General features: G+C 50.2%; 2 protein-coding genes and 1 pseudogene across 2 annotated transcripts; 1 reads left to right on the plus strand and 2 right to left on the minus strand.

Moving 5' to 3' along the window:
• Positions 1-1,888: 1,888 nt before the first annotated feature.
• On the minus strand, positions 1,889-6,815 carry LOC123812782 (annotated as a pseudogene).
• Positions 6,814-17,611, plus strand: LOC123812789. Its single transcript, XM_045829662.1, has 14 exons — positions 6,814-6,856; positions 7,152-7,242; positions 7,372-7,504; positions 8,132-8,209; positions 8,483-8,565; positions 9,061-9,147; positions 12,247-12,380; positions 13,260-13,468; positions 13,541-13,618; positions 14,669-14,702; positions 15,374-15,444; positions 15,874-16,032; positions 17,224-17,382; positions 17,450-17,611. Exons 1-14 carry the CDS (start codon positions 6,814-6,816, stop codon positions 17,609-17,611), a joined length of 1,521 nt encoding a protein of 506 aa, XP_045685618.1.
• Positions 17,612-18,627: 1,016 nt separating this feature from the next.
• On the minus strand, positions 18,628-20,481 carry LOC123806021 (probable UDP-sugar transporter protein SLC35A4). Its single transcript, XM_045818987.1, has one exon. The coding sequence runs from the start codon at positions 20,476-20,478 to the stop codon at positions 19,504-19,506; it is 975 nt and encodes a 324-aa protein (XP_045674943.1). The 5' UTR covers positions 20,479-20,481; the 3' UTR covers positions 18,628-19,503.
• Between the last annotated feature and the right edge of the window lie 24 nt (positions 20,482-20,505).

The raw sequence follows: 20,505 nt of genomic DNA on the forward strand, positions 1-20,505 counted from the left end.
TTACCATATGATTTAGCAATTCCACTTCTAGTTATGAAACTATACATCCACACAAAAACATATACAATGCTTATCCCAACATTATTCATAATAGCTAAAGATGGAGTCAACCCAAATGTTCATCAGCAGATGAACTAAAAATGTCCATATCTATTTGTGTACAATAAAGAAGCTAGCTAGTCATTATCCCCAGTTCCTGGAAGGCAGCCTCTAAACTCTTGAAATTTCTAGAGTAATAGGAGTTGTTTGTTATTCATGGTGGTCCCTGATAGCTTGAGTCTCTCTCTACCTTTGGCTTCTTCCGATTTATATCTACGAATACATTTTTTTACTTTACTATAATAAAATTGTAAGTGTAGGGACATTCCTGAGTTCTGTGAGTTGTTCTAGTGCATTATTGATGCTGAGGGAGCAGTGAGAACCTCCGAATTTTTACCAGCTGATTAGAAGGGTGTGCCTGGGGAACCCTGAGCTTGCAGCTGGTGCCTGACTTGGCAGTCTAGTGGGAGGCTGTGCACTCAACCCATGAAATTTGGCCCAACTCCAGATAACTGGTGTCCAGGGTCATTGAAGCTGGTGTCAGGAGAAGTGAAATTGCTAGAACAGCTCTGACTCACTGAAATATATGGTTTGGGAAGATAAAGGATAAAGGGTGGGGAATGAGGAACCTTGATTCTTGGGTGTCTGCAGATAGTCCACGGTGTAGAGCAGCAGCCTGCGCCCACACAGGTTGTTAATTGCCAACAGTATGGAATGGAAGCTGGAAGGCCAATATAATTCTCTGTGTACACTGGGACTTACGTTAAAAGCCTAGGAGTGCCTCTCAGTGACCACTGCCGGGAATGTGGACCAAAGAATTTCTGCCTGAGGGAATGTTACTAGCTTGTTGTCCTATTAACTGAAACTGCTCCTATACCTAAAATAGAAAATGATCTTTCTTTTTCTTTTGCTAAAAAAGTTTTTGTTGCCTTCGGTCCACCGTTGGTACTTAACCTTCTCTCTTGTTCCCAAGGCTCCTGAGTGGGGCTGGTCCCAGAGAGGGCCTCCTGGTGGGGACCCCTGTGTGGTACTTGATTGGGGAGAAGGGACTAGTATGGAAGGTGGGGTCTGGCTTTGCCCCAATCACTTAGAATTCCACTGTTCTGTCTGGGCCTCAGTTTCCTTACTCGGCCCCTGGATGGGTCCTAGGGAAATCCAGTCCCACACACGGTGCCTAAAACATCTGGGGACCGTGACCTGGCCCTCTCCCAGAGGACTTCATTCCAAACATCCCCCTCCACCATCCCCACCCCATTCCTCCCCCCAAAAAGATTACCTTTATTTTGTTAAAACTGCCTGAAACTTCTCTGGGTAAGGAAACCACAAACTGGCCCTGGCTGGTGTAGCTCAGTGGATTGAGCGCGGGTCTGCAAACCCAAGGTTTGCTGGTTCTATTCCCAGTCAGGGCACATGCCTGGGTTTTGGGCCAGGTCCCCTGTAGGGACTACCCGAGAAGTAACCACACATTGATGTTTTTCTCCCTCTCTTTCTCCTTCCCTTCCCCTCTCTCTAAAAATAAAATAAATATTTAAAAAAGAGAGAAAGAAACAACCAAGTGGTCAGCAGAAAAAGGAGAAGAGGGGCAGAAGCAACTGGAAGCCATCTGGGGCCAGTTCTCCTCCCTACACAGGTTTCTTCTTCCTTCCACAGCTTGACCCAAAGTCTGCTGGGAAATTTACCTCCAGGATGTGCCCTGGCAGAGACCCCCACCCCACAAGCATCTGGATCTGGCCTTCACAGACCCTCAGTTGGAAGCACTTGAACACATAGAAAAACAAGATGAAGAGACAGAAAGACCCTAAATCCCAGATTTGGCAATGATATGTGGAGACAGCCCACAAGGGGGTCCTCAGTAGCCTACCCCCTCTTGATGGTAGGGGTACTCCGGGGCCTTCCTTGGGCTTGGATGCCTGCTGACCCTGGAGCCCCATCAGTCACTGGACCTTGTGGGCAGTACTTGAGGTCATATACCTGTCGCCCCAAGGCAAAGATGTAGTCACTCTGGTTGGTGCCCTGCCTATAGCCCATCTGCAGAGACATGGAGGAGTTGTCATACTTGTTGGTCCCCAGCTTGGTGTCACAGATGTGCCACCAAACCCCAGGAGCCATCATGCCCACCTGGCTGGCACACCTTTAGAGGCTGATGGTTGAGTGGTCCAAGGCTGGCAGGATATGGTTATTAGGGTCATACAGATGTCTTCTCGTGCCATATGCCATCATGCCTGGCTGGCTGGCACACTTTTTGATGCCCACTGAAGCCTGATGACTCACTGGCCCACCTTCACGGTAATGTCATCAAAGTTCCACTCCTGCTTTTCCAAGTACTTGATGCTGTGAAGTTCTGCCTCCTTCTGAGGGTCATATTTGGGCAGGAGCTGGTCTTGACCTTGGCCAAAAGCCTGTATGAGGGCCCTTTGTTGAAGGAGCTCATGCCATGGAGCTCATGCCAGCAGTAACTATGGGACAGATGGCCTGGTGGCTGGATGGCAGGGGACTTGTGGGTCTTGGCCAGAAAATAATGTTAAACATGAAATGCCCATAATATCTTGGGTTATGTCAGAGAAGTTCTCTAACAGGTAGAGCAGTGCCCAGAAGAGTTCCACAATAAAATGGAAATTGTTTGTGTATCATATTCCTCAGAAGGTATACTTTTTGTCCCAGGAGCTGCCAGATTCTATCCCCGCCTGCACAGTCTCCTGTAAGCTGCTCTCTGTTGACCAGCAAAGAGCTACTCGGTGTATGATGGCAGTTCCAAGGTGAACGAACATACAGCATCTTGTTTGTAAGGCTGCCACTCTGACTGAAGGAGGTGAAAAATCAGCTCAACAGACTGAAATGCAGGCTGTTGGCCCCTGTGTTTGGGTTTTTACTGACTCATGAAAAATAGTGGCATAAATCAGTAAGAAATGGCCTGACCATATGGTCGGGTAGAAGGGCAATGGAAAACTTGCCTACTAAAGGGATGCCCAGTCCTGGCTGTGTGGCTCAGTTGGTTGGAGGGTTGTCCATACATCAGAAATGTTGTGGGTTCGATCCCTTGTCCAGGTACGTACCTAGGTTGCAGGTTCGGTCCGTGGTAGGGGCGCATAATGAAGGCAACTGATCAATGTTTCTCTCTCACATCCATGTTTCTCTCTGTCCCTCTCTGTCTCTCTCTCCCATCATAAATGAACATATCCTCCTCCAGTGAGGATTGAAACAAACAGTAAAATGGGTGCCCATATGGAACATAAACCTATGGAAGCCGCTATGGAACTTTGAAGGATTCATTAAAGTAGGGCATGTCAATGACCAGAAGAACAACCTTTTAGGACTGGAAGGTGGTTGGAAGTAGTGAGTGCATTTCCCAGTATCCTCCCTCACGCTCAGTGGGGCCATAAAATGAGCAGTCACAGGGCTGCTGCAGCAATGCAGGGATGGGCTGGATCTAGACAAGTTCCTCTGGCACCCTCTGAGGTGCAAAATGCCAACAAGAACTGTTCTGTCTGCCAAGAAAAACAGACTACAAGTGGCTCTGGGAAGACTCCACACAGGGAAGGCCCTGCACATACCCAGAAAATGGGTTACATTGATCTCATGCCGGGAGCCCTGGGGGCTATAAGTGGGTCCTGACAGGAACTGGAATTTTCATTCCTGGTTGTAGTGGCAAATGTTCAAGACACTAATAGGTGATTGGAACAAAAAATACTGTGCCAATTTGGGCCACCAATCTCCCTTTCTTGAGACCAAGAGCCACATTTCACAGCTCATAGTGTCCAACAGTCGGCTGGGAGATACCACATCAAATGGACATGTTATGTTGTATATCATCCTCAGAGTAATGGTTTAATAGATCATTAGAATGACCAATCGAAACCTCTGTTGTCTAAAATGCAGAGGAGGGGAGCAAATAAAGTCATGAAGGGCTTACTTACATGCTTTCCTGATGGTATTTCACACTCAGCATGAAGGGGCTAAGACGGAGGCCTACTAGAGAGATTTGTCCACTGTCCTCGGGGGTCTGTGGAACAGGGAGTGCGGGGGGATGCTGGTAGGGCTATAATATTCTTCCCCTTATCACCGCAACTATTTTTTCTTCCCTAGGACCAGAAATGCATCTGAAGGCACTAGAAGCAGGATGATCCCTAAGCAAGAAACTATAACCATGCCTTTACACATTTATGTCAGAATTCCGAAGGGCATGATAAGGTATACTGTGCTTTCAACCCATCCAGCAAAACTGGCGTTGACAGTGAATGCTGCTGTGTTGCCTGGTGGTCTAGAGAGCCCGTTAGTCCTGTATCTGTGTAATCCTATTCTTTATGAGGGGGAATGGATGGAGGGAGAGGCACTTAGTTGACTAGTATTGTTGCCAGCAGTCCAGACCAGCACTGTGGTCAAACCTTACACCCCTTCCAGAGGTGGAAAATGTTGGGTGTGAATGGAGAAAAACAGGAAGAGTAGCTGAGGGTAAAGGAATGAGTAAGAGGATTATGCAATGAGGAAAATCCAATATTGCACCAACATTTTGAAAGAGGCTTGGAACAAAAGACGACATTGTTTCTTAGGTCAGTTATGACGAATGTCTGAAAGTTTGAAGCCATATGTTGCAGAGACCACTCTTGCTTTTGGAACCTGACAAAACTGAGTGGAAGACTGCAGACATGGATGACTTTGCTGTGACAGTCATTTTTGTCATAAAATATAAGGATGAACTAGACTAATTACTCTCATTTTTTATATTACATCTACACAGTAAGCTATACTACAACACTGGCATTGTTGGTAAGATTATAATACTGATGTTGACAGTCACGTGCATGAGGAAATTGAGCAAAAGCCTCCCGTGCCTACCTGTCCCTGATTCCTCCAAATGTCAAAAATATCAGCGCTGTCGCTATTGCTCTATCTCTGTTGTGCTGGCAGGGCCCCTGGCTAGCTTTAGGATGGGGGAGGCTGCTGGCCAGAAAACCAGCCGTGTGGTTAGAGGAATGGAGTTGAGCTCAGTCACACAGCCCTTGATTTTCAATCAACCGTGCCTACATAATGAGATCTCACTTTAAAAAAAATTCTGGCCCTGGATGGCATAGCTCAGTGGATTGAGCACAGGCTGAGAACCAAAGCATCGCAGGTTTGGTTCCTAGTCAGGGTACATGGCTGGGTTGCAGGCCACAGCCCCCAGCAACTGCACATTGATGTCTCTCTCTCTCTCTCTCTCTCTCTCTCTCTCTCCCTCTCTCTCTCTTTCTCCCTCCCTTCCCTCTCTAAAAATAAATAAATAAAATCTCTTAAAAAATTCTGGACAATGAGGCTCAAGGAGCTTCCTAGTTGACGAACATACTGGTGTACCAGGAGGGTGTCACCCCCACCCCCACCCATGGGGACAGGAGCTCCTGCGCTCAAAACCGTTCCAGACTTTGTCCTATGTACCTCTTCATCGGATTGGTCATTTGTATCCTCTGTAATAAAAAGGTAATCATAATTAGAATACTTTCCTGAGTTCTGCGAAGCATTCTGGTGGATTATTGAAACTGAGGGGCCACTGTGGGAACCCCCGAATCTGTAGCCAAGTCAGACAGTAGAGCAAGTAGCTGGTGACCCCATTTGTGGCCGGCATCTGAAGTAAGGGCAGTTTTGTTGAGGACCTTGCACTTCAACTTGTGGGATCTGGCAGTAACCCCAGGTGGTGTCAGAACCGGATGGAAATGTAGGACATCCAGGTGGTGTCAGATACCGTGAGCACGATGCTCTCCTCAGTTCTGCAAGCTGCTCTAGTGAATTATGGAACCTGTGGACTAGTGGGAACACCTGAAAGCATAGAAAACTGGTCAGAGGGAGGGAGGACTGAGGGTCCCTGAGCTTGAGGCCAGTGTCTGAAGGAAGGGCACTCTTGTGAAGGACTGTGCTCTTGGCTGTGGAGTGTGGCCAAACTCTGGGCAGTTGGTGACAGAAGTCATTTCATCCCTATGTGGAACGTTTTTCAGCCATAGAGAGGAAGGAAGCGCTGATGCAATGCTATAACCTGGAGGGACCTTGAAAACCTCGTGCCAACCGCAAGAAGTCTGTTACAGAAAGATCACATGTTCCACGAGTCCATTTATACAAAATGCTCAGAACAGGCAAATTTATAGAGACAGAAGCATGAGTGAGTAGGGGTGGACTTGGGGTGCTGCAGTCAAGGAGGTGATAGAAAAGAGAACCAAGTTTCTTCCTAAAGTGATGGAAATGTTCTAAAATGAACTGTGGCGATAATTACATGTATCTGCAAACATACCAAAGACCATTGGAATGTATACTTTAAATGGGTGAATGATATATGAATTACATTTCAATAAAGCTGTTCTTTTTTAAAGGGGTGGTCACCTTTTCATAAATATGTACTGAAATAGCTATGGGTGAAATAAAAGGGTATCTGGGATTTCCTTCAAAAGAATCCCTCAGGGGTGGGAGGGGACAGAGGGAACAAGACGGGCCGTAAGTTGACAATTGCTGACGCTGGGGGCTTGGAGGTTCATTATGTAATTCTCTACTCGGTCAGATATGTCGAACTTTTTTCCTAAGAAGAAAAAAAGAAGAATCCCATGCAGTGTTCTAATTCAGAAAAGAGGGAACTGTCACATCCTTTGATAAGTTATTATTTAGAGGCCCCGCCCAGAGATCCTCATATCCGAGATGAATTATTGAGGGGAATCCGAGAGGCATGCAGCCGTGGGGTATGGAGAGGCGGTGAGCGCAGGGGCTGGTTTGGGCCAAGGCAGTTCAGCCCCTGTGGCCCTTACTGACAACCTACGGGCCATGTTCACCGTGGTGGTGGAATTGGAGCGGCGCAGAGAAGCAGGTAAGGAACCGCACGCACTCACTCACGGAGGTAGTGCAGCTTGGGAGAGCCTCTTGGGAGAAGAGAGGGCTAAGCCATCTCAGGATGGGAAACTGAGGCCAAGGTTGAGGGCAGGACTCAGCAGTCCTGGGAGCTGGGTCTCCCTCGTTACAGTTGACACAAAGTCTACCTTTCTTAGGCCCCGAGGAAACCTGGCACCCCACGCTCCTTCTGGAGGGGCCCAACAGCCTCCGCCTGCTTCAGCCGGGGCCTCTGGAGATGCAGGTGGAGATGGGATGAAGTGTGGGTTGGGCAGGGGAAGACGGGAGCGACTCTGCTGACCCCAGCCCTGCCCACAGGAACAATGCATCACCTTCGACAGAGTCCTGGGCTCCGAGGCTGCTCAGGTAAAGGGGTCTGATAGGTTGATGGGAGGAGGACGGGAGCCCTCAGGCTCCTGGATTATGGGGTGCTGAGTGCTTCCGGAGCCCTCTGCCAGGCTGGGTCAGGGCACCTGGGGCAGGGGGCTGTGTCTGTGTCTCTTTGCAGGAGGCAGAGCTGGAGCTGCTAGCACAAGTCCAGCCCGCCCTGGGCTCTGTGGGCCGAGGATACAGCGTGGCCCTGCTGCTTCGGGGTCGAGAAAGAGAGGCGCCCCACCTCGTGCCTCGGGTAAGTCCCAGAGGAGCCACCGGCTACAGGTATCATGAGGCTCAGGTGTTGCCTCCTCTAGGAGGCCTTCACGAACCTTCCTTTCCCCACCATACGTGTACCCCTCCATGGGGCCCTTATCGAGCCCGGCGACCAATCCAGGATGTTTGGCCAGGGTCAGTTTATTCAGCAGTTGACAGGTCAGAGAAAGTAGGAGGCTGGGGCTGATGGGATGAAGGTCAGGGAAGGGTGGCGTGTAAAGATCAAATATCCAGGGAGATATTATTTTCACTGTCCTTGAGAATACAAATAATGATAATAAACTTGAAAGTTTTGTTTAATAGGATTTCACCCAAATGCCCCCAAATCAAAATAGCCCTCCTCAGAACCTTGTCACGGGCCCCCGCCCTAGCAAACGGCAGGTCCCACTAAAAACGTCTGCCCGCTTGTCTAGGTTCCAGTGAACTGTGAGGTCTGGGCTTAGTTGTGTCCCAGACACTATTTTCCCAACACCAAGCACAGCACACAGCACAGGTGTCACCCTCGGGAAATGTTGAAAGACATTTCTGCATCAATCCCTTAGTCAATTCATTTCTCAATCCCCATTGACGCCCACCCCCCCCCGCCACCACTTTTTTTCCACTTTAGCTGCTGCAGATGCTGTTTGAGGAAGCTCTGCCTCCTGGGGGCTCTGATCCGGTGTTTAGCACTCTTAGCCTGGTGCAGGTGAGACCCTGGAGGAAAGGGAGACCTGGGGAGCCAAGGCCGTGGCGAGGCTCCAGAAAGAGCCTGAGGCTGGAGGGCAGCCGGAAAAGGTCCAGCTCCATTCTGCTGCTCTCCAGTGGGGGCTTGCCTTTCTGGGGTCTGCTTTCTCCTGCCTGAAATAGCTGAACGTTGGTGCCTTGTTTGGCCCAACGGGGCTCCAGCATAAGGATTGCGTGAGCTGAACGCTGGGAAAAGGCTTGGTGTGTAACAGGTGTTGTGTTTGTGTGATCCCAGCTCAGCCCCAGTGGGAGGACGCGGGACCTGCTGTCTTCAAGGGCAGAGGAACTGTCAGTGCTGGAAGTGGCCCCTCTAGGCTTGTGAGTGTCCAGGGCCTGGCAGAATCCAAGGATATTTCTCCTAAGGCAGGGCTGACATCCCAGACGAGGCCCTTGGAAGTTTCTCCACACTGCCAGCCCAGAGGAGGGGAGCTCTGCGCTTGGGCTCTCGGGACTCCTTCTCACCCCTTTCCGCCATCCCACAACCCCAGACTTCTCACTCCTCTCACCCATGCACTACACCCCTTCAACTTGATCATCACCATCCTGGGTGATTCCAGCATCTCACTGAGCAGAACTTCAGTTGCTCCATTTGTAAAATGGGAGCAATCCCGACTACCCTGTTTGCCTCCCTGGGCAGACGACAGGGCAGAAAAAAAATAAGGTGGTAAAAATGAGAGGATTTCAGGGGATATACTGAGCTTGGAGCCTTGGGGATGATTCTTAGAGGCTCTTGGGGGTCCCAAGGGCTCCCCAGGCAGAGGTTCTGGGGAACTCTGGTGCCTAAGAGCTGAGCTCAGCCTCTTCTCCCTCCAGGGTGGTGGAAAATGCCACTGAAATGGAGGTGTCCGACTCAAGAGCTGCCTCAGAACTGTACTTGCAGGCCACAGCGGGTGAAGGCAGGTGAGAACAAGAGGGTACCTCCTGTCACCACTCACCTTATAGGCATTTGGCCTGATCCTAGCCTCTCCTCCACAGGGCCTGCTCTCTGCTTACTATCACTATGTCCCGCCCAGGGCCTGCCCCTCCTAAGGGTCCTGGGACTCAGAGTGTATGGCGAGGGGCCTTGAGGATCCTGCAACTCCCGGGAGCCCCGTAAGTCTGACAGCTTGGGGAATGGGTGAGTTGGGGGCGGGTGACTGCAATACGGATGTCGAGGGCCAGGGCAGCATCTGAGTCTTCTCCTTCCTCACCTCCAAGAGGCTGGAGGACTCCCTTAGCACTTCTCATGAGGCAGGTCTACTAGCAATAAACTTCTTCAGCTTTTGCTTATCTGGGAATACCTTAATTTCTCCTACATTTTTGAAGGGTAGTTTTGCCAGATATAGAATTCTTAGTTGACAGGTATTTTTTCATTCAGCACTTTAAATACGTCTTCTTACTGCCTTCTGGCCTCCATAGTTTTTGCTGAGAAATTTGTTTTTAATCTTACTGAGGATCCCTTGAGCATAACAAGTTGCTTCTCTCTTGCTGTTTTCAAGACTGTCTCTGACTTTGGCTTTTGACAGTCTGATTATAAAGTGTCTAGGTACGGGTATCTTGGAGTTTATCCTCTTTGGAATTTTTTGAGCTTCTTGGGTGTATAGATTCATCATGTCTTTCATTAAATTTGGGAAAACTTTGAGCAATAGTTCTTTAAACATTCTTTCTGCCCCTTTCTGTCTCTCTTCTCCCTCGGGGCTCCCATTAGGCATGTCTTTGTAGACCTGAGGGCACCCTACAGGTCCCCGAGTCTCATTTTCCTTCATTCTTTTTTCTTTCTGCTCCTCAGGCTGGATAATTTTATTTGACCTACAGTTAAGTTGGATGGGATTCTTTCTTGCACCTGCTCAAATCTTCCCTCTGGTGGATTTTTAATTTCAGTTGCAGTGTTTTTCAGGTCTAGAATTTCTACTTAAAAGAAAAATTTCTATCCTACTTTTGATATTCTCTATTCATTAAGATATCATTTTAGTGATTTCTTTCATTTCCTGAGCATATTTAAGATAGTTGAATTAGAATCTTTGTCTAGTCCTGACTGGTGGCTCAGTGGATTGAGCACCGGCCTCTGAACCAAAGGCTTATCAGTTTGATTCCTAGTCAGGGCACATGCCTGGGTTGCAGGCCAGGTCCCCAGTAGGGAGTGTGCAAGAGGCAACCACACATTGATGTTTCTCTCCCTCTCTTTCTCCCTCCATTTCCCTCTCTCTAAAAATAAATAAATAAATGAAATCTTTTTTAAAACCCACGAGTCTTTGTCTAGTGAATTCAGTGTCTGTTCTTTTCCCTATGAATGAGCCATACTTTCTGGTTTATTTGCATGCCTCATCCTTTTTTTCTGGTTGGAGACTGGCCAATCTGAGTATTTTTTGTAAAGTCTGTATTTATTGTATCGGTGTCTTAAGTCTCCCCCATTCCCCGTGGTGCTCCGAATTTTTGGATATAGCGATGCCGAAACTCTGAAAGCCAGACCCACCCCTGTGTCCAGGGTTTGCGCTGTGGCTTGCTCTTCAACGAAGCCTTCTGTTTGCTTAGTGACCTTTCCGAACAACTTCCTCAAGGACTGCATTCTTTGTGGTCCCTGAAGTCTCCATTCTACTCTTAGCAGCTAGCCAGTGACCTGACATAGCATTCCTTAAACTCCTGGGACACACACACACCACTTTAAAAAGGGAGAAAGAGAAAGAACAGGGAAGAAAGGGGAGGAGGAGGCAAGGAGGAGAAGGATGGGAAGGAGGACAAGAAAAGAAAAATTCCCCAGATTTCTACAGATTTGGCTCTGTGTTGGGTCACCCCTTATAGTTAGCCAGGCCGTTCACAGTTCTGCATTAGCCTCCCTGCTGCTGAGCCTTCTCAGGGCTTTTCTGAGAGAGCATCCTGCCCTGGGCACGCGCTTGGCTTTCTAGGTTCCCCAGTATACAAGGGAACTTTTCAAAGTCCTTATTTCCCCCAAATCTTACTCCCCAACTTTTCCCTTGAATCTTTCCATATATCTATTGCTTACAGCAACTGTTATCTTTTCATTGCTTTTAGAGAGAAGGGAAGGGAAGGAGAGAGAGAAGGTAAGAAACATCAATGTAAGAGAGAAACTTTCCTCTTGTACATGCCCCGACTGGGCACCAAACCTGAAACCCAGGCATGTGTCCTGACCGGGAATTGAACCCATGACATTTTGATTTATGGGACTACGTGCCACCCAACTGAGCCACGTTGGCCAGGGTCCAATTGTTATTTTTGCTTGTTCTTTTGTCTTTCAGTGTTTTGGGGGCAGGGAAGGTTATGTTTTTAAAACAATGTTTTCAGTGTTTTATGTCCTCTGGTATAGCTACTCTGCCCTGAAAGGGTTCCAAGAAAAGTTAAGTAAGGGACGCCCCTTCAGTCGGTCCTTTAGGAAAACCCCGATCAGTCAAAACAAACACAGTTCCTTGGGAACAAGATCTGCTCTGCTCCCTCCACGACCAGGTGCCCAGGCCAGCAACTTGGACTGTTCTCTACCAGACACCTCTGTGCTGGGAGGAGACTGCGGATAGGGGAAGTGACAATGTCGCAGAGATTTCTTACCCTGTCAAAGCTGCCTTTCTCCCGGACAAGCATGCACGTGGTTCCTATAAACCTTCAACTACCTCCCAGAGTTCTAGCAAGGCTGATTCTGGCCATTTTTGCCAGACGTTTCTGGGGAGAGACAGATCCCCAGAGTTCCCTACTCTGCCATTTTTGTTGATGTCCCCTTGCTTTGCCATTCTAACACTGGGGTGTTGTCTTTTTTTTTTATTGAAGTGCAAGAGTTCTGTATATTCTAGATACACGAGCATAGTCAGTAGACAATTCACATTTTTTATTATGAGAATATGTGATTTGCGTAATTAAATAATGATAAAATAAAAATCTGCACAAGGTCGCCAATCTGTCTGAGCGTGCACAAAGGTGACAGGAAATGGTCAAACTTTCCATCAGAGCAAGATCTGGGACAGTTTCTTTCCCCGTCCACCAGTGGACAAGCTTCTTCCTCCTTCCCTCTGGCAGAGACTGCCCCCTGCTGCAGGTGTTGGCTGGTAAGGCTGCTGATGAGCAGGTGGAGGGCTCTCTGCCCTGGATTGTCTCCTGGCTCCTGGAAGGAAACAACTACAATGGCATTCTTCTTCGCCTAGACCCTCAAGGTGGCCTGGGGGTCACCCCGGGGAGCGGGGAGTGTGGGGTTCTTTAGGAAGCTCTGGGATCTGGTCTTAGGTCTGCTCCACCCTCTCTCCTTACCAGCCACAGCCCCAACCCCAGCCCAGAGAGATCCTGACTCCCTGAAAGGGCCAGGATTCAGCAAGGTCCCAGGGTGGGCGGCCGCCGTGGAAGTCTGGAGAGGCAGGGCCAATAGTAAAAACAACCCCTCACCCTTCAGAGGCCTTCAACAGTTTACCAAGCATTTTTACACTAATACCTTTGGTTCTTACTAAACCCCATGAAGCAGCTCTAATTTACTAGGAAAGGGAGGATCAAAGAAGGAAAGGTAAACTTGCCTATATTCACACACCCATTAAAAAAAAAACAACAAACGTTGGCCTCCTGCCTCTAAAATCAACAAACACACATTCATTTGGTGAATGCATTCCCAGCCCTCCCCCTGGGCCAGGCCCTGGGGACCATGGAAGATCAGTTGGGATAGTTCACACCCTCAGGGATAAAGCAGACACGTGTTTACAGGCCAGTTTGGTGTCCTGATTAAGGGCACAGGCAGACCTGGGCTCTCAGCTCTGCCCGTCCCGGAGAAGTTGCTTGCTCTCTCTGAGCCTACGGTGCCTCATCTGGAAACTGTGGGGGGAAGCAGGACAAAACTTTTAGAGTTGCTGCCTCACTGCAAAGTTGTGTGGACAAAAAGAGGCACCCAGAGAAAGCCTCAGCACAGGGACGTCGGCACATGTAAAAAAGCCTGGTAGGCATTCACTGTTTTTATGAATAGTACTGTTAATAAAAATTGAAGGAGTCATAGGCAGTATGTTTTGGAGTCCAGAGGAAGAAGTGATTCACTTTGAGTCTCCTTTTACCAGGCAGCTCCCTGAGCTTGCTCCAGGCTGCTCTGCTGGGGGCCGCGGGAAGGAGGATGCGGGTAAGACAGGTGAAGCCCATCCTGTGGGATGCAGCAGAAGAGGCCCGAGCCCGCAGGGCTGGCCTGAAAAGCCTGCGTTCAGGCCTCCTTGGGGCCCCGCTGGCAGACAGTGGGCTCAGCCAGCTGGGCAGGGCACTGCGGGAGTTGCAGGTGAGCTAGGTAAGCCCTGAGGGTCCCTGGGTCAGCAGTGGCCAGAGCCCACCTTGAACCGTCTCTCCATAGGTGGTGAAATCCTGGAGCCAGCACCCAGGCAGCCGCTTGCCCAAGGGGGTCAGAGCTGAGGTGCAACCAGAACCACAGGTAGGTCTTTTTATCCAACCTCTTAGGAGCCCCATTGTGGTCTGCCTTCCTTCCTCTGTTTGCAGAGCACTCCCAGGGGGCCCTTCCTTTACTCATTAATTTATTGATACCGAAACATTTATTGACCACTCACTATGTGCTGGGCACTGTGCAATGTAGGCCCTAGGAAATCCCTGTCCTCGTGCAGGTTACAATCTGCTGGAGAGAAACAATTACAGCATCATACCAGTGCTAATTTAGAGGGCTTATCAACTCGAGGTTCTATGAGACATCTAAGTTAGTCTTGGCAAGAAAGGGAAAGAAGACTTCAGGGGAAGTTGATTCCTGGCAGAGGTGGCCAGCAATGAATGAAGAACATTTAGGCAGAGAAAATAACAAGGAAAGTCTCAGAAGTAAGTGAGTGCTTGATCTCTTTGTGTGACTGTAAGCAGCTTAATTTGTTGGAGAATAGAGTTCGAGGAAGAGAGTCCGGAGAGAGGAAGGGTTGGAGAGGGAAGCCGAGGCCAGGTCACAGAGGGCTCTGTAAACCTATTGAGATGTTTGGACTTTATCTTGACAGTCCAAAGGAAGCCACAGAAGTATTTCAAGCCAGGAGGACAACATAGCTCCCACTTTTCTTTTATTAAAAATTTGTTTATTTATTTTTAGAGGAGAAGGGAGGGAGAAAGAGAGGGAGAAAAACATCAATGTGTGGTTGCTTCTCCAGCACCCCCTACTGGGGACCTGGCCCGCAAGCCAGGCATGTGCCCTGACTGGGAATCAAACCGGTGACCCGGTGCTTCTCAGGCTGGCACTCAATCCACTGAGTCATACCAGCCAGGGCTGCTCCCACTTTTCTTTTTTGTTTAGTCCTCACTCGAGGATATGTTTACTGAATTTAGAGAGAGAGGAAGGAAGGGAGGGAGAGAGAGAGGGAGGGAAAAAGAGAGAAAGAAAGAGACAGAGCAACATTGATTTGTTGCCTCCCATATGCAACAAACCTGGCATTCAACCCACAACCTAGGTATGTACCCTCACTGGGGATCAAACCCACAACCTTTTGGTGCACAGGACAATGCTACAAACAGCTTAGCCACAGGGCCAGGTCTGCTCCCACTTTTCATGTGAGCAAACTGAGGCTCAGAGAAGGGAACTGAGTATCCCAGGGACACAGGGATAATCAAGTCCACAGAGGTGCAAACGCCCAAGTCCTTAGACTCAAAGTGGCACTCTTCTATTCTCTCAGGGTGCACACCCACCCTTGTGTGGAAGAGGGTAGTTTTTCATGATTTGCCGCAGGGTGGCTGGAAGGCTGCCCCTGCCTAGCTTCTCCTGGTGTTTCCCTTTTCACAACACTTGCAACTTGTTTTTACAGCCCTGGGCCTTGGAAATTAGGCCTGTAAGCTCCCATTTACTGGGCAGTGCAGTGCTTTGGGTGCCATAGCCCATTCCATACTCTCTATAACTTTAATCAGCTCCATGTTATAGATGAGGAAAAATGAAGACTCAAAGACTAGCCACCTGCCAGAGGTCATACAGCTAAGAAAAGGAGGCGCTGGGGCCTGATCTGTTTGATTTCAAAGCCCTGGGCTTAGCACACACTGTCCTGGGAGGAAGCACGTGGACTTCCCTCTCCTAATATCTCCTCAGCAGGCGATAAATTCAGAAGCAAGTCCAGGCCTCCAGGGAGAACCCCAAGGTGGGTCAGGGAGAACCCCAAGGTGGGCGGAGCTGGGGGTCTTCACCATTGACCTGCTTAATTGCATTCTCCGCCAGTGGCAGGAAGAGCAGCATCTCTAGGACCTGGGCTCCACCAAAAGCATCCTCTCAGGGACTCTGAGGAGCAGGTACCCCATGTACCCAGAGCAGTGGGAGGCTGTTGGGGGAGTGAAAAGTTGCAGAGTTAATATGTCTCTGGCTTACCCTGCCCCACAACGGGGAGAGATAAGGAACTTCTGGCAAATAAAGGACCTAAAGGCTTACTGGATCCCTAAGGGAGGGGCGTGGGAAGGCCCGGTATTCCTATGGGGCTGGATCAGGAGTATGCGATTCTTAGGGCCTTCCTGGCATCTATTGGCAGAGCCAATACTGTTCCTGTCCCCTCCATGGCCTCCAGGTCTTTGTCCAGACTACATGCTCTGTCAGGCCAGTTAGTTCCGGGTGGTAGTTCTGGCAGCAGCCCTGGTAATGGGATTCTGTTGGAAATGTTGGCCCCTATGTCCCAGTGCTGTGTACATTCCTGGGCTCCTGGCTGAGCCCGGACTGATGCCACCTAGGCCCGACAGGCCCCAGATGTGGCCCTGCAGTTCCTCCTGGCCCAGGCCCGGAGGAAGAGACTGCGAGAACAACACCAACTTTGGATCCAAGAGGAACTGAAGCATTTGGATCAGGAGGAGGCAGGTGACGAGGTCAAAGGCCTGGTGGCAGGAGAAGAGGTAAGGAGGGTCATGTAGGGGACTTTAGCTCCTTCTGGTTGGGCCAGGCACTGTGCTGGGGTGCTGAGATCCAGTGTCAGACTGGGCCATACCTTCTCCCCTGGCCCTCACAGCTCTGTCGGGGGTAGATGAGGCAATTCTTGGTGCTAAGCACTGTGATGGGGGAGCAAGGGGCTTGTGGGAACAAAGAGGTGCACCTGACCCAGGCTGGAGTGGACCAGAGAAGATGGCATCCAAGCTGAGAAGTAAAGGACAAATGAACCAGCCAGAGAGACCAACTGGACTCTGAGCCCCAGAGGGGCAGTCTGCACTCACCACACAGAGGCATTCAGTACACAGAACTTGTCTGAACAAATTAAAGGACAAAACTTATGTGCATGGGGTTTGGAGGGTGGGGTGGAGAAACACACCTTCCAAGCGAGGACAATAATATACGGACAAAGGTCCAGAGGCGAGCACTGGCACCATGAGTTCTGGGTCGTGCAAACTGTCCATCTGGCTGGAGCCTAGCAGGTGCGTGGTCAGAGGCAGAGCTGAAGAGATCAGCACATGCCCTGCCTCTGCAGTTGGGCTTTACCCTGAGGATGATGGTGAGCCCTTGAAAGGCATGTCATCGCAGCTCTGCCCCTCACTGGCCGTGGGAATTTGGGCTTGTTAGGTTGCTCCTCCGATCCAGTTTCCAGATCTGCAAAATGGCAGCTACCTCATAGGGTCGACATTAGGTAAAATGAGATCATACACTTGAAGCATGCAGAACAGAGTGGGTACACAGGTGGCACTCAGGAAAGCTGTCCCTTGGTATCCGGGGAAGATTGGGTCTAGGACCCCCATGGACGCCAAAATTCACAGATGCTCAAGTCCCTGTATAAAATGGCACAGTATTTGCATGAAACCTTCCCACATCCTCCTGCATACTTTAAACCATCTCTAGATTACTTGTAATACCTGATATAATGTAAATGTTATGTAAGTAGTTGATATATTATATTGCTCAGGGAATAGTGAAAAGAAAAAATAGTTTGTACATGTTCAATTCAGACATGCAGCCACCGTGGTGGGCCAGACTACAGAGCACACATCAGCAATGCTACACAATAGTGTAACATCTACAAAATGTATTTTTCAGTCTGTGGTTGGTTGAATCCATGAGCGGGCTGTGGATACAAAGGGCTGACTATGTTATCCCTTAAGGCCTCCACGGCGAGCCAGAGGTGGCACCGGGAGCAGGCAGCGCTGAGACTCCAGCTGGAGGCTCTTCAGGCAGAGCGGGACACTGCGGAGCAGGACCTGGTAGCCCTCTATGACCTGCACGTGCAGGCCACTCGAGCTCAGACTTGCCATCTGTTACAGGTCAGTAGGGACAGGCTTTGGGTGGGTGACAAGGATGGCTGACAGACATCTCTGAATCTGGGCACAGGTGTTCCGAGCCTGGCGGGGGCTGTGGGAGGAACAGACCAAGACCACAGAGCAGCAGCACCGCCACCTGCTGGCTGGCATTCTGCAAGACACCATCAACCTGGCCGCTCAGAACCAGGAGCTCCAAGCCCAGAACCGGCAGCTGCGGGAGGTTGCAGACTAGGCTGGGTCCTTCCCCTGGGGAGAAATCTGATGACCAGGAATCCTTCAGAGGCAGTTTCCTCTCTCCTTCTTCTTTTTTTAAAAAATTTTATTTATTGATTTTAGAGAGAGAAAATAAAAAGATATTGATTTGTTCCACTTATTTATGCATTCATTGGTTGATTCTTTAATGTGTCCTGACAGGGGATGAAATCCACAACCTTGGCATATCGAGATGATGCTCTAACTAACTGAGCTACCTAGCCAGGGCCCTCTCTTCTTATTCTTAAGGGTCCTATAAAGGAAGTTGAGACACAATGACCAAGTGAAATTTCATTGTAATTAGTACCACTAGCCAGTGTCGTTGTGCCAGTCCCTGCTAAGCACCTAATATCCATTATTTCATTTAACCTTTCTGCTCCCCAAAATAGCTGTTGGTACCATTGACTCCCATTTCAGAGCTAAGGCAGCTAAAGACAGGAGGGGTTAAGTATCTGTCCAAGGACAGTCAGCCATAAGCGACAGAAGCAGAATTCAAACTCAAGTCTTGGTGGCTATACCTCCACACAGCACTTGGTAGTGGTTCACAAGTGTGCACCGGTCACCTAGGGAGCTGATTTAAAAAAGAGATTCCGAAACCCCGCTCCCTAAGATAACGCTTCAATAGGACTAGGACGTTTTTAAAGACAAGTTGACCGGGCATTCTACCACGGCAGCAGGTCCTAACATTCCTCTGGCACTGAGAACAGATGACAGGCAGTGAGGGACCTAGAGGAAATGAGAATCAACCACACCGAGTCCCAGAGTTCTCTGGCCTCAGTCTGGCTTGTCCTGTTGCGCCTAGTGCCTTCTATTCCCAAGATGCCTCCGAATTCCCCAGCACCCAAGTTTCATGTTTCAGGGAAACTTCAAAAGCTCTGTGACAGAGAACAGCCCTTTCTCATAGTCTGAGTTAGCCCAGGGTTAAGATACTAAGGGAGTCAGGGGAATACAATTGTTTGAGAAGAGCTATGTAACACAGAAGACACAGGACACGGGTCATGGCCGAATGGAGGAACTGCCCTCACTCCAGAAAGCTTTAAGACTTTATTGCTTATGCAGTTAGACACAATTGAGCTATACGTTTCCCTGTGCCTGGTCCCAGGTCACTCTGTGCAGAGCTTCCGTGGCTGCTGGGAGCTGGGACACTGCTAGGCAGGAGCAGGACCTAGAGTGGGGAGGATGGTAACTCCTAGGAGCTCTAGATGGGGCAGTGGGCTTCAAGAGGGTCTTTGGATGAATAGAGAGGTCAGGAGTATAGACTTAAGCCAGGGCCCAGGGACATCTCCTGAGACAAATTAAGTCCCAGCCCCTCTGGGGTTTCCAGAACAAAGGCTGGATGTGGAGAGCAGCACTGTGGAGGGAGTAGGAGGCACTGTCTCCAGATGCTGCTAGAACTAGGGGAACTCGGCAGAATGGCCGAGGCAATTGGGCTTTTCTGCAAGACAGTTGGGGGCAAGTATCCTTTATGGGGGAATCATGCACCACAGCTGGGCAGCCAGCACCAGGCCTTGGGGATATGGGTCTGCTGGGGTGGCCACAGTAGGAAAGAGAAACCAACTGTCACCCACTTTAAGCAACTGCATTCACACAGAACGAGCCAAAGAACCTTCTCGGGAATGGGGTCACTTCTCGGGCCTAGGTACTGATGCTCCTTTAATTTCTTGGGAAGAACTGGGGGGAGAGGGGGTGTTTGAGTTTCCAGTTCTTAACCAAAGCCACGATCCAAGTCTCCCAGGGGTACACCTCCACCTCCCCAGCTTTTCTCACAAGGCACTTGTTACGGGGCTGCTGAGGGTAAGGGGGGCTAGGAGGTGGCTCTAATGGCGACGCCCAATCTCCAGGGTCAGGAGTCAGGGTGGAGGTGGTCAGAGGCTAGTGGCTGCCGTAGTACAGGCGCACCGCCAGGCCAATGAGCAGTGTGGCCAGGAAGAAGGCGGCTGTGAGCTGCAGCCGCAGCAGGGCTGCTGAGAGCACAGCATTGACCACCAGGGAGCAGGACACCACAAAGAGGCGTGTGATGCTGCTGCCGTGCTTCATGACAGCCGACATGAGCAGTCCATTTAGCGCCTGGCTCAGCACCACGAGCACTGCCCATCCCGAGAAGCCCTCCAGGAGGCCTGGGCCAGGGCCGCCACCTGCATGCAGTCCTAGGTTTAGGAGCACACCGAAAGTGTAGAGGAAGAGGTTCTGAAGTGCCAGGGGCAGCCGCTGTCGCTTCAACAGCAGCTCTGTGTACACGGACGACAAGCCTGAGATGAGGCAGTACAAGACAAGGAGCAGCAGTCCTAGTGGAGTGATATGCAGGGGCATGGGACCAGCCACAGCTGCTGGAGGGGACCCAGGAAGGGTGTTCCCAGGGTCTTGGAGGCCACCAGCTGCATAGCAGGCCCCCGCTGCCATCAGCAGCAGCAGTGCTAGGCCCTGGCGTGCGGAGAGGCGGTGCCGGAGGCAGAGGCAGTAGAACAGGGCTGTGCTTCCAATCTTGAGATTGCTCAGCACCTGGTAGGTGCTGGGGTCCATGTACCGCTGAAGATAGATCACCAGGTTGTTGTTAGCGCCATAGAGCAAGGCTGATAGTGCAAAGGGGGCAGCCTGGCGCCAAGGTGGGGCCCCCTGGGGCCATGCTTGCCAGCCCACCAGGAGGGAGAAGGCGCACAACAGCAGCTTGGTCAGTTCAGTCAGCAGCACGGCTGAGGAGGGTCGGAAGGGCACTCGGCCATCCACGTGGCACAGTGCCAACAATGGGGCATGGGCACCATACATGGCAGTGGACAGGAGTAGCATCAGGGTCCAGCGGGCCTGCCTGGGTGGGCCCAGGCCTGCCGCACCCCCATCTTCTACACTCATGCTCACACCAGACCCTGGGTGAAACTA

The sequence above is a fragment of the Phyllostomus hastatus genome, unplaced genomic scaffold, assembly GCF_019186645.2.
Source record: "Phyllostomus hastatus isolate PE091 unplaced genomic scaffold, TTU_PhHast_1.1 phas_contig_150, whole genome shotgun sequence".
NCBI lineage: Eukaryota > Metazoa > Chordata > Mammalia > Chiroptera > Phyllostomidae > Phyllostomus > Phyllostomus hastatus.